General features: G+C 38.8%; 1 protein-coding gene and 1 non-coding gene across 3 annotated transcripts in view; both read right to left on the reverse strand.

Annotated features, from left to right (window-relative positions):
• IPMK (inositol polyphosphate multikinase) overlaps nt 1–13,746 on the reverse strand; it is a 76,089-nt gene that overhangs the window by 43,960 nt on the left and 18,383 nt on the right. Inside the window, exon 2 of one of the 2 annotated variants that reach the window (XM_055274357.2) lies at nt 6,172–6,266. In XM_055274357.2, the coding sequence (XP_055130332.1) occupies nt 6,172–6,266 (95 nt within the window). The remainder of the gene's footprint in view (nt 1–6,171; nt 6,267–13,746) is intronic. The other variant, XM_055274358.2, reaches the window with a different exon arrangement.
• Nucleotides 7,079–7,182, reverse strand: LOC129481473 (small nucleolar RNA U13). The gene has a single exon (XR_008657459.1). It is a non-coding gene; the product is annotated as a small nucleolar RNA U13 (small nucleolar RNA).

The raw sequence follows: 13,746 nt of genomic DNA on the forward strand, positions 1-13,746 counted from the left end.
CACACATAACAATATTAACCTTAAATGTAAATGGGCTAAATGCTCCAATTAGAAGACACAGACTGGCAAATTGGATAAAGAATCAAGACCCATTGGTGTACTGTATTCAGGAGACCCATCTCACGTGCAAAGACGCACATAGGCTCAAGATAAAGGGATGGAGGAGGATCTACCAAGCAGATGGAAAGCAAAAAAAAGCAGGGGTTGCAATCCTAGTCTCTGATAAAACAGACTTTAAACCAACAAAGATCAAAACAGACAAAGAAGGCCATTACACAATAGTAAAGGGATCGCTCAATTCAACAAGAAGAGCTAACTATCCTAAATATATATGCACCCAATACAGGAGCACCTAGATTCATAAAGCAAGTCCTGAGAGACCTAAAAAGAGACTTAGACTCCCACACAATAATAATGGGAGACTTTAACACCCCACTGTCAATATTAAGACATATCACCGAGACAGAAGGTTAATAAGGATATCCAGGAGTTGAACTCAGCTCTGCAACAAGCAGACCTAATAGACATCTACAGAACTCTCCACCCCAAATTAACAGAACATACATTCTTCTCAGCACCACATTGCACTTATTCTAAAATTGACCACATAATTGGAAGTAAAGCACTCCTCAGCAAGTGTAAAAAAACAGAAATCATAACAGTCTCTCAGACCACAATGCAATCAAATTAGAACTCAGGACTAAGAAACTCACTCAAAACCGCACAACTACATGGAAACGGAACAACTTGCTGCTGAATGACTACTGGGTACATAACGAAATGAAAGCAGAAATAAAGATGTTCTTTGAAACCAATGAGAACAAAGACACAACATACCAGAATCTCTGGGACACATTTAAAGCAGTGTGTAGAGGGAAATTTATAGCACTAAATGCCCACAAAAGAAAGCAGGAAAGATCTAAAATCGACACCCTAACATCACAATTAAAAGAACTAGAGAAGCAAGAGCAAACACATTCAAAAGCTAGCAGAAGGCAAAAAATAACTAAGATTAGAGCAGAGCTGAAAGAGACAGACATAAAAAACGCTTCAAATAATCAATGAATCCAGGAGCTGGTTTTTTGAAAAGATCAACAAAACTGATAGACCGCTAGCAAGACTAATAAAGAAGAAAAGAGAGAAGAATCAAATAGACACAATAAAAAATGATAAAGGGGATATCACAACCGATCCCACAGAAATACAAACTATCATCAGAGAATACTATAAACACCTATACGCAAAATAACTAGAAAATCTAGAAGAAATTGATAAATTCCTGGACATATACACCCTGCCAAGACTAAACCAGGAAGAAGTTGAACCTCTGAATAGACCAATAACAGGCTCTGAAATGGAGGCAATAATTAACAGCCTACCAACCAAAAAAAGTCCAGGACCAGACAGATTTGCAGCTGAATTCTACCAGAAGTACAAAGAGGAGCTGGTACCATTCCTTCTAAAACCATTCCAATTGACAGAAAAAGAGAGAATCCTCCCTAACTCATTTTATGAGGCCAACATCATCCTGATACCAAAGCCTGGCAGAGACACAATAAATAAAAGGGAATTTTAGACCAATACGCTGATGAACATCAATACAAAAATCCTCAATAAAATACTGGCAAAACAAATCCAGCAGCACATCAAAAAGCTTATCCACCATAATCAAGTCGGCTTCATCTCTGGGATGCAAAGCTGGTTTAACATACGCAAATCAATAAACGTGATCCATCACATAAACAGAACCAACGACAAAAAACACGATTATCTCAAGAGAAGAAAAGGCCTTCGACAAAATTCAACAGCCCTTCATGCAAAAAACTCTCAATAAACTAGATATTGATGGAATGTATCTCAAAATAATAAGCTATTTATGACAAGCCTACAGCCAATATCACACGGAATGGGCAAAAGCTGGAAGTATTCCCTTTGAAAAGAATGGTGAGAGAGGGCACAAGACAGGGATGCCCTCTCTCACCACTCGATTCAACATAGTGTTGGGAGTTCTGGCCAGGGCAATCAGGCAGGAGAAAGAAGTGAAAGGTATTCAGTTAGGCAATGAGGAAGTCAAATTGTCCCTGTTTGTAGATGACATGATTGTATATTTAGAAAACCCCATCGTCTCAGCCCAAAATCTTTATTTATTTTTTTTTTTGAGACAGAGTCTTGCTGTTGCCCAGGCTGGAGTGCAGTGGCGCGATCTTGGCTCACTGCAGGTTCCCCCGGGGTTCACACCATTCTCCTGCCTCAGCCTCCCAAGTAGCTGGGACTACAGGCGCCTGCCACCTCGCCTGGCTAATTTTTTGTATTTTTAGTAGAGACGGGGTTTCACCATGTTAGCCAGGATGGTCTCGATCTCCTGACCTCGTGATCCACCCACCTCGGCCTCCCAAAGTGCTGGGATTACAGGCGTGAGCCACAGCGCCCAGCCCCAAAATCTAAGCTAATAAGCAACTTCAGCAAAGCCTCAGGATACAAAATTAATGTGCAAAAATCACAAGCATTCCTATACACCATTAACAGACAAACAGAGAGCCAAATCATGAGTGAACTCCCATTCACAATTGCTACAAAGAGAATAAAATACCTAGGAATCCAACTTACAGTGGATGTGAAGGACCTCTTCAAGGAGAACTACAAACCACCACTCAATGAAATAAAAGAGGACACAAACAAAGGGAAGAATATTCCATGCTCATGGATAGGAAGAATCAATATGTGAAAATAGCCATACTGCCCAAAGTAATTTATAGATTCAATGCCATCCTCATCAAGCTACAAATGACTTTCTTCACAGAATTGGAAAAAACTACTTTAAAGTTCATATGGAACCAAAAAATAACCCCCATTGCCAAGACAATCCTAAGCAAAAAGAACAAAACTGGGGCCATTATGCTACCTGACTTCAAACTATACTTCAAGGCTACAGTAACCAAAACAGCATGGTACTGGTACCAAAACAGAGATATAGACCAATGGAACAGAACAGAGGCCTCAGAAATAACACCACACATCTACAACCATCTGATCTTTGACAAACCTGAAAAAAACAAGCAATGGGGAAAGGATTCCCTATTTAATAAATGGTGCTGGGAAAACTCTCTAGCCATATGTAGAAAGCTGAAACTGGATCCTTTCCTTACACCTTGTACAAAAATTAATTCAAGATGGATTAAAGACTTAAATGTTAGACCTAAAACCATAAAAACCCTAGAAGAAAACCTAGGCAATACCGTTCAGGATATAGGCATTGGTAAGGACTTCATGACTAAAACACCAAAAGCAATGACAACAAAAGCCAAAATAGACAAATGGGATCTAATTAAACTGAAGAGCTTCTGCATGGCAAAAGAAACTACCATCAGAACGAACAGGCAACCTACAGAATGGGAGAAAATTTTTGCAATCTACCCATCTGACAAAGGGCTAATATCCAGAATCTACAAAGAACTCAAATAAATTTACCAGAAAAAAATAAACATCCCCATCAAAAAGTGGGCAAAGGATATGAACAGACACTTCTCAAAAGAAGACATTGAGGCAGTCAACAGACACATGAAAACATGCTCATCAGCACTGGTCATCAGAGCAATGCAAATCAAAACCACAATGAGATACCATCTCACGCCAGTTAGAATGGCAATCATTAAAAAGTCAGGAAAAAACAGATGCTGGAAAGGATGTGGAGAAATAGAATGCTTTTACACTGTTGTTGGGAGTGTAAATTAGTTCAACCATGTGGAAGACAGTGTGGCGATTCCTCAAGGATCTAGAACTAGAATTACCATTTGACCCAGCAATCCCATTACTGGGTATATACCCAAAGGATTATAAATCATGCTACTATAAAGACACATGTAGACGCATGTTTACTGCAGCACTATTCACAATAGCAAAGACTTGGAACCAACCCAAATGTCCATCAATGATAGACTAGATTAAGAAAATGTGGCACATATACACCATGGAATACTATGCAGCCATAAAAAAGAATGAGTTCATGTCCTTTGCAGGGACATGGATGAAGCTGGAAACCATCATTCTCAGGACAGAAAACCAAACACTGCATGTTCTCACTAATAGGTGGGAACTGAACAAAGAGATCACTTGGACACAGGGGAACATCATGCACTGGGGCCTATCAGGGGTTGCGGGGCTGGGGAGGGATAGCGTTATGAGAAATACCTAATGTAAATGACGAGTTGATGGGTGCAGCAAACCAACACGGCATACGTATACTTATGTATCAAACTTGCACATTGTGCACATGCATCCTAGAACTTAAAGTGTAATAAAAAATACAAAAAAAAGAAAAAGAGAGAGACAACCAGTAGGCTGTTGTGACAAATTTATAGGTAAGTTCTATCAAGCTTTTAAGGAATAAAACTCTTAAAGAACTTATTTTAGACGGAGTCTCACCCTGTCCCCCAGGCTGGAGTACAGTGGTGCAATCTTGACTTACTGCAACCTCCACCTCCCAGGTTCAAATGATTTTCCTGCCTCAGTCTCCCAAGTAGCTGGGATTACAGATACGCGCCACCCACAGTGGGTTAATTTTTTTTTTCTTGGGTAGAGATGGGGTTTCACCATGTTGACCAGGCTAATCTTGAACTCCTGACCTCAAGCGATCCACCTGTCTTGGCCTCCCAAAGTGCTGGGATTATAGGCATGAGCCACCATACCTAAAGAACAAAACTCTTATCTGATGCAAATTCTTTAACAAAATAGATAAGGTTCCTGGACACATTTATGAAGCTACATGAAACATATCAAAAGCAGATAAAGATAATATGTGAAGAAAATAAGAGTTTAATTTCATTTGTGCACACAGCTAGAAAAGATCTTAAGCACTCCCAAGCAAAATCTCGCAATGCATAGTATTAAAAAATTAAAAAGACTTAAGTAGGTTTTATTTGAGAAATGAAAGGTGATAATACAGAAATCTATTTTTGTATTTTACCATATTAACAGATTAAAGAAGGAAACTCATATGATCATTTCAACAGATATCAAAAAGGCAGCTGGAAAATATTCAATATTCATTCATGCATTAAATTGTTTCTGAAAACTAGAAGGGCCAGGTGTCGTGGCTCATGCCTGTAATCACGGAACTTTGGGAGGCAGAGGCAGAGGATCTCTTGAGCCCAGGAGTTCAAGACCAGCCTGGACAACTGGTGAAACCCCATCTCTACAAAAAAAAAAACTGTTTTAAAATTAGCCAGGCTTGCTGGCCTGTGCCTGTAGTTCCAGCTACTGTGGGGAGGTTGGGGTGGCGTGGGGAGATGCTGAGGTAAGAGGATAACTTGAACTTAAGTGTTTAAGACCAGCCTGGACAACACAGTGAGACCCCATCTCTACAAAAAATACAAAAATTAGCCGGGCTTCATGGCACACACCTGTAGTTCCAGCTAGTTAGGAGGCACAGGCTGAAGTGGGAGAATAGCTTGAGCCCGGGAGGCAGAGGTTGCAATGAATCGACATCATGCCACTGCACTTCAGCCTGGGCAACAGAGCCAGACCCTATCTCAAAAAAGAAAAAATCAAAATAGAAAAGATGCTATGTATCGTCCCTTTCCCATTCCACCCTTCTCCACCCAAGAGGCTGACTTGAATCAACTGCATCAGTGAGATCCCTTGCCCTCTTGCCCTTAGAAGACACAAACAAGAGAATGGAGGGTATGAGAAGAGTTGAGGTCAGTTATTTACTTTTCTAGCTCCCTCCTTAACAGGTCATGTCTTCTCATAAAGTTACCTTCCCTAGGCTCCAGGAACCACTCTCTCCACTTCAGGCCCAGGGATGGTATAACATCATGACATCTCTTACAGGTTGCCATAAGCTCTAACGCTACCTTTGTAAATAGTCCCTTTATGAAACCAACAGAGCATACCATTTGTTCCTTGACAAAATGTTGCCTCACACAGAGGGTAATTTTAATTTCCTTAACCTGAGAAGAAGTTTCTACCATAAACACAGAAGAAGAATCTAAGAATTGAAATAGAATAGAAAATACCAGACTGCATCACACACAGTAAAGATAAGCACTGCTTTCCATGAAGCTTTTGTTTCCATTACATACACACAGTGACTATGCTGTCAAATATGTCTTACTGTGAGTCACCACCAGAAAACTCTGAAAAACACTTTGAAGACAACAAAACAAATCTTACCTCACTTACCATATTATAGAATTCCAGCTCTCTTGGGCCCCTTGGAGGTGGTTGTAACTGTTTCAAAACTGTGCCATCTGGATGTTGCAGTATACCTATGGAACAAAAATCAGAAATTTTTTAATGCTTTAATAATAGTAAACCTTGCTTCATTAAATAGATTTGTTCCTGAAGTGACAGGTAAACTACTTCCATTAAACTTAAGAGTTTACTTTTACTTATTTCAGAAATTTTAACATTCAACCAACATATTTCAGTACTTACTACAGCAAAGCACCAGAACACAAATTACAAATATCTTAATTTTAGTGTCTCCAACCACTACCTCTTTTGGCACCCTCAGGCTTTATAATACATAGAATATATGTGTCAATTTATATAGAAATTCCTCAGTAATAGGCTTTGTATAAGATGTTATAGTTACAAGAAGCAAGTTAAAAGCAATAGCATGAATTGACCCCACTTTTAAAACCAGAAAAGAACATATGTGTTAACAGTGGCAATACATGAATTTCCTACTTGGTAATTTTTTATAAGTCTCTCTTGTCTAAAAGCAACTAAAATATTTGCTGATTCAAATGCACTGTATACAATTGTATAGATAGTACCAGGGCATCTAGCCAATGGGTAAAGTGAGGGCTGAAATCAGGCACCTTTTTATAATCTGTCCATTCAAAGAGGGAGACTTTTTATAAAGTCACCATATATATACTACACTGGTCCTACCCCTATACCATGAAGACTCATTCCAAATTTATATGTTAAAATCTTAAATTTTGATGTATTGAGATTTTATAAAATCATGCTAGCTAGAATATGGCTCAAATAAACATATTTAGAATTTTGATAAAATATGCCACCTGAGTTTCCTTTTCTTTTTGGCAAGTGTTAGGAATTTTTTTCTTTCTGTCAGATAGGTAATGTGCTAACACTGTAACAAGATTGGAGTGAGGCGTATCTCACACATGAGCATGAAAACTCAATCACTGTGCTTATGAACTACAAAAGGATCTAGAATTTTTAATAATGGCAAAAATGCAGAATTCAGCCAACAGAAGCAGAAAGTCTCAAGAGATACAGAAATCAAGTTTTTTTTTTTTTTTTTTTTTAATCTTAAGACTTAGATATAGGCCAGGCATGCTGGCTCACACCTGTAATTCCAGCACTTTGGTAGTCTGTGGCTGGAAGAGTTTGAGATGAGTCTGGGTAACATAGTAGACCCTGTTTCTACAAAACGTTTAAAAAAGAAAATTAGCTGGCATGGTGGCATGTGTCTATAGTCCCAGCTACTCAGGAGAATGAGGTGGGAAGATGGCTTGAGCCCAGGAGTTTGAGGCTGCAATTAGCTATGATCAGGCCACTGCACTTCAACCTGGGCGACAGAGCAAGAGCCCCTCTCTAAAAATATTTGTTTAAAATTTTAAAAAGGCCTAGATATAGAAGAAAGGTAAATATTAATCTTTCTGTATAAGACTGGTTGGTAAACAGTCAAAAGACTTCAAAGCGTAGTCCAAAATAAGTAAAAATTTCTGAAGAAGAATTCTGTTCCTGAAGGTTCAGATGGAGCACAAGAAAGGCCTTTATTCCCATGGTTATAACATTTTCTGTGGGGCTTAAAATGAGTAAAGAAGCTTTGATGAATAGAATTCCAGAGGAAAATAAAAATTGAACTTTCATAAGTAAGCAGAGAACCATGACAGCTTCTCCGCCTTGGAGCAAACACCTTGGTCTAGATACAGGTGATCTTCCCATTAGACAAATACATTTTATCAGGCAAGCAGTATTCGGCCAAGCCGTAGACAACAGTGTGGGATAGCAGGATGGATTACAGACTGTAATAATCCCGACACAAAAAGAGATTGCTTCGTCCAATATGTCTCCCATATTACTCACCCTACAACATAACCCTTCTCGTTTGAGAAGACAGAAGGTGGTAATCTCGGCATTCTCTAGGTGAGTGAATTCCGGGATCCAAATAAACCAACAGTAAACCAACAGTATCTGAGCCTGCAACCAAATCCCCATCCCCAGCTCAAAAACTGTCAAGATAAAAAAGGAGGCACCTTGGAATGCTGAGCCAATAACAGATACACTGAATCTGAGACTGCAGCCTAGCACTAGCTCAACTAAACTCAGTCCCTTACCCTAAACACAGGAAAGGGCATGTATTGCATGGGGGATCAAAACAAAACAAAAAATAGTACACATCACTTCCCACTGTTCTTTAAATAAAATGCCCTAGATTCAAGAAAAAATTATGACACATACTCAAAATATCAGGAAAACATGGAGCACAATCAAGAGAAAACATAATAGGAGATGACACACAGATGACCAAGTCATTGTAATCAGCAAGCAAGCATGTTAAAACAAAAAGTATAAATATGCTAAAGAAACTATAGAAAAAGATGAACGTAAATGCTAAAGAGATTAGGTATTTCAGGAGATAAACTATGAAAAAAACTCTAAAACTGAAAAGGCACAGTATCTGAAATAAAAAATTTAATTAATGGGATTTAATCAACAGATAAGCAAACACAGAAGAGCAATGAACATTCAGAAAGACCAATACAAAATATCTAAATTAAAGAAAATACAGAAAAGTATCTAAAAAGAAAAAAAAGATGTATAGAGCATTAGAAACCCATAAGGTAATACCAAGAGTTTTTAACAAATGTATAGTTGGGGTCCCATAAAGAGAAGAGAATGGGCCAGAGAAAAAATTCTGGGCTTTCAAGTTTCCACCTAGGATACAGAAAGCTGGAAGAAGCATTGCTCCCACCTAAAAGCAAGAAAAAGCTAGATAATCTACAAAATCGTAACTTTTCATGAAACCATCAAAGTGTTGAGATAATAAGCAACAAACTTGAAATCTAAAGGAAGACATACACCACGAAAAAAAAAAAAAGACAAATGAGAGCACTGGCTCACGCATGGAGCGGAGTGGGAAGGTGGGGTTATCTTACAAGGGGGTTAGAATAACACAGCTAAAATTTTTAATAAATAGCTAATGGCAAAGTGTAGATTCCAGTAAGGGTATAGAAGTTGCAAACACTTGCAACATTTTCTTCCAGGCTGTCAAGAAAAAGACTGGAGAGAGGCAGAAAGCCAGAAAAAGTTACCATCAGAGGTACAGGCATTAAGGAAGTGAAGCACCACTACTAAAAAAGACCCTTTTCCCCTCTGGATCAAAAGTCTTAAGTTTTTGAGGTAAGAGCAGCAAATCATGTTGTCCCCACGAAACAGGTGACAAGCCATTGTGGATGGCAGAAGAACAAAGAAAAATATTCTCTAACCCTGGGAGGGTGAAGGAAGACAGGAAATCACATGCAGTCCTAACTTTAGAGGTCTCCTGCTGCTGGGGGTGGGAAGGAAACTCATGCAAACGACTTGCTGAAGGCACAAGGCAGTCTGACTTCTACAGGAAAGAGGGGCAGGATCCCTGAACAAGTCCCATTCCCCAAAACTTAGGATCACAGAGCCTACCTAACATTGAATCTGGGCCAAGACAATAGAGGATACCACTGCAGCCTAGCACCAGGGTAGCTATCACCAAGTAAAAAATAATAGTAATCTACATTTGCGGGAGGGGCACGAACATAGTGAAAACCACCTCTGAGGCCTAGGTGCACAAAGAAGAAGACCTAAAGTAGACAGTTAAACAGGAATACTGAGAAAAATCCTCTAGCAAATCAGACCCACCCTAAACAAAAGATGACACTAGCAGAATTTCAAATCTGTGGTGCACTGACAGTATTTTAGTCAGCCGGGGTTTGCATAACAAAATGCCATAGACTGAGCAGCTTAAACCATATAAATTTATTTTTCCATATTTCTGAAGGCTTGAAGTCCCAGACCAAGGTGCTGGGAGATTTGGTTCCTAGTATGGACTCTCTTAGCTTGTAGAAGGTCACCTTCTCACTGTGTTCACATATGGCAGACAGCTAACTCTCTAGTGCCTTTTCTTATAATGATACATTCTGTTGGTTTAAGATTTAACCCTTATGACCTCATTTAACCTTAATTACCTCCATAAAGGTGCAATCTCCAAATATGGTTACATTTACACGGGAGGGGGGCTTCAACATATGAATTTTAAAGGACACAAACACTCAGTCCATAACAGAAACCAACTATAACAACAATACTTACATTTATCTCAACTCCTCATTAGACTGGTTCAAATCACCAACATTACCAGTCAAGCAGAAGAGGTATATTCATTTCACTAACAAATACTGTTGGCTTCAGTTTGCTACAGTCCTACACATGATGCCCACCAGAATTTAATAAAAATTACAACAGATAAAAAAGCAAGGAAAATAATACCATCAAGAGATACAGCAAAATACAGACCAGTATCAGAAATGACAGTGATGTTAAAATAACCAGGGGAACTTAACCACAATTAATATGTTAAAGCCGTAATAGAAAAAGTACACAACATGGATGAAAAGACATCATGAGGTAAGGAGATCGAGACCATCCTGGCTAACACGGTGAAACCCCGTCTCCACTAAAAATACATAAAAAAATTAGCCGGGCGTTGTGGCGGATGCCTGTAGTCCCAGCTACTCGGGAGGCTGAGGCAGGAGAATGGCGTGAACCGGGGCGGCAGGGGTTGCAGTGAGTCGAGATCGCGCCACTGCACTCCAGCCTGGGCAACAGAGCGAGACTCCGTCTCAAAAAAAAAAAAGAAAAGACAAGTGCGTCCATCAGAGAGAAACTTTAAGAGCTTAATGGAAATAGTAGAAATAAAATACATGGTATAACAGAGATGAAGAAAGCTTTCTATAGGCTCATCACTATACTCAAATCAACCAAGGAGAAAATCAGTAAATTTGGTGTCAGGTAAATAGAAATTATACAAATTGAAACACAAAGGGAGAAAAAATAAAAATGAAGGAGAAATCAGAAGAAAGCATCCCAGATCTATAGAATAATATCAAACAGTCTATGATAACTATCTGATATGGTTTGGTTCTGTATGCCCACCCAAATCTCATGTTGAATTGTAATCCCCTGTGTTGGGGGAGGGACTTGGGAGGTGACTGGATCATGGGGGCAAATATCCCCCTTGCTGTTTTCATGATAGTGAGTTCTCATAAGATCTGGTAGTTTGAAAGTGTGTAGCACTTCCCCCTTCTCTCTCTCTCTCTCCCTCCTACTCTGCCATGTAAAGAAGGTGCTTGCCTTCCACCATGATTGAAAGTTTCCTGAGGCCTCCCCACCCATGCCTCCTCTACAGTCAGTGGGACTGAGTCAATTAAACCTCTTTTCTTCATAAATTACGTCTCAGGTAGTTCTTTATAGCAGTGTGAAAATGAACTAATACACTATCCTAGGAAAAAAATCAGAGAAAGGCACACCCATGTTGATTATAACATTATTTACAATAGCTGAGAAGTGGAAGCAACTTCTATGTCCACTGACAAATGAAAGGGTTAAAAAAAGTGGTATAGGCATACAATAGAATGTCATTCATTATTTTGTATGTATACATGCATATGCATTGCATGTATGGATATACATTGTATATGTATACAATAGAATGTCACTGCCTTTAAAAAAAAGAAAATTCTGTCTTATGCTAAAGCATGGATGAAACTTAAAGACATTATGCTAAGTGAAATAAGCCAGTGTAACAAAAAGATAAATACTACATCATTACACTTATATGAGATATTTAAAGCAGTTAAATTCTTAGAAAACAGAAAATAGAATGATAGCTGCCAGGGGCCAGGAGAAGGGAGAAAAGAGGAGTTGTTGTTCAGTGGACATGAGTTTTAAAAGATGAAAAAGTAGGCTAGACAATAGTGGCTCATGCCTATAATCCCAGCACTTTGGGAGGCCGAGGCAGCCGGATCACAAGGTCAGGAGTTCAAAACCATCCTGGCCTTCATGGTGGAACCCCGTCTCTACTAAAAGCACAAAAATTAGTCAGGGGTGGTAGCACATGCCTGTAATCCCAACTACTCGGGAGGCTGGGGTAGGACAATCACTTGAACCCAGGAGGCGGAGGCTGCAGTGAGCTGAGATCATGCCACTGCACTCCAGCCTGGGTGACAGAGCAAGACTCAGTCTCAAAAAAAAAAAAAAAAAGAAGATGAAAAAGTCCCAGAGATATGTTGCACATCAATGTGCATGTAATTAAGAATACTGTACATTTAAAAATGGCCAAGATGGCAAACTGTATGTGTTTTTTAACAAAATTAAAAATGTTGTATATTCAGGATTACAAATATTCAAAATAAATGCACGCTAAAATTTCTCTCTGCAGAAGGCACTTTCTAAATATTTGTTTTTTGATACATAACTGTACATATTTATGTGTGTGCACATATATGTATTTTGATATGTGCTTACAATGTGTAATGATCAAATAAGAGCAATCAGCGTATCCATCACTTCAAACACATAATTTATTTGTGTTGGGAACATATCAAATATTCTCTTCAAGCTATTTTGAAATATACATTTTTATGAACTATAATCACCCTATCATGCTATTAAACACTAGAACTTATTCCTTCTAAGTGTATTTTTGCACCCGTTAAACAACCTCTCTTCGTTCCTCCCAACAACCTTTCCCAGCTTCTGGCAACCATCATCCTACTCTCTACCACCATGAGATCAATGTTTTTAGCTCCCTCATCTGAATGAGATCATGTGTTATTTGTCTTTCCATGCCTGGTTTATTTCACTTCATATAATGAGCTCCAATGCCATCCACGTTGCTGCAAATAACAGGATTTCATTCTTTTCTATGGCTGAATAATATTCCATTATGAACCACATTTTCTTTATCCATCTGTTGTGGACACGTAGGTTGATTCTATATCTTGGCTATTGTGAATACAGCTACAATAAACATGCGAGTACAGATATCTCTTCAACATACTGATTTCTTTTGGATATATATTCACAAGTGGGAATGCTGGATCATATGGTAGATTTATTTTTAGTTTTTTGAGGAACTTCCATACTATTTCCCAAAGTGGCTATACTAATTTACATACCTAACAACTGTGTAGTAGTGTTCTCTTTCTCCACATCCTTGCCAGCATCTGCTATTTTTTTACAGTTTTAAAAAAAGTATATGTTGTTGTTGTTTTTGAGATAGGGTCTCACTCTGTAACACAGGCTGGAGTGCAGTGGCACAATCATAGCTCACTGCAGCCTCCAATCTCTGGATTCAAGCAATCCTCCCATCCCAGCCTCCCAGGGCTGGGATTATAAGCATAAGCCACCATGCTCAGTTTGACGTTTTAATAATAGCCATTTTAACTAGCATGAGATAATATCTCATTGTTTTTTAGATTTGCTTTTTTCTTATGATTAGTGATGTTGAGCAGTTTTTCATACCCCATCTGGTCATTTGTATGTCCACTTTTGAGAGATGTCTATTCAGATTCTTTGCCCAGTTTTAACTGGATTATTTTTGCTGTTGAGTTGGTTGAGTTCTTTATGCATTCTTCTTATTAATCTGTTCTCACATGGATAGTCTGCAAATATTTTCTCCCATTCTATAGGCTGTCACTCTGTTGATTGTTTCCTTTGTAGTGCATAAGCTTT

This window comes from Symphalangus syndactylus, chromosome 4 (genome assembly GCF_028878055.3).
Source record: "Symphalangus syndactylus isolate Jambi chromosome 4, NHGRI_mSymSyn1-v2.1_pri, whole genome shotgun sequence".
Lineage (NCBI taxonomy): Eukaryota > Metazoa > Chordata > Mammalia > Primates > Hylobatidae > Symphalangus > Symphalangus syndactylus.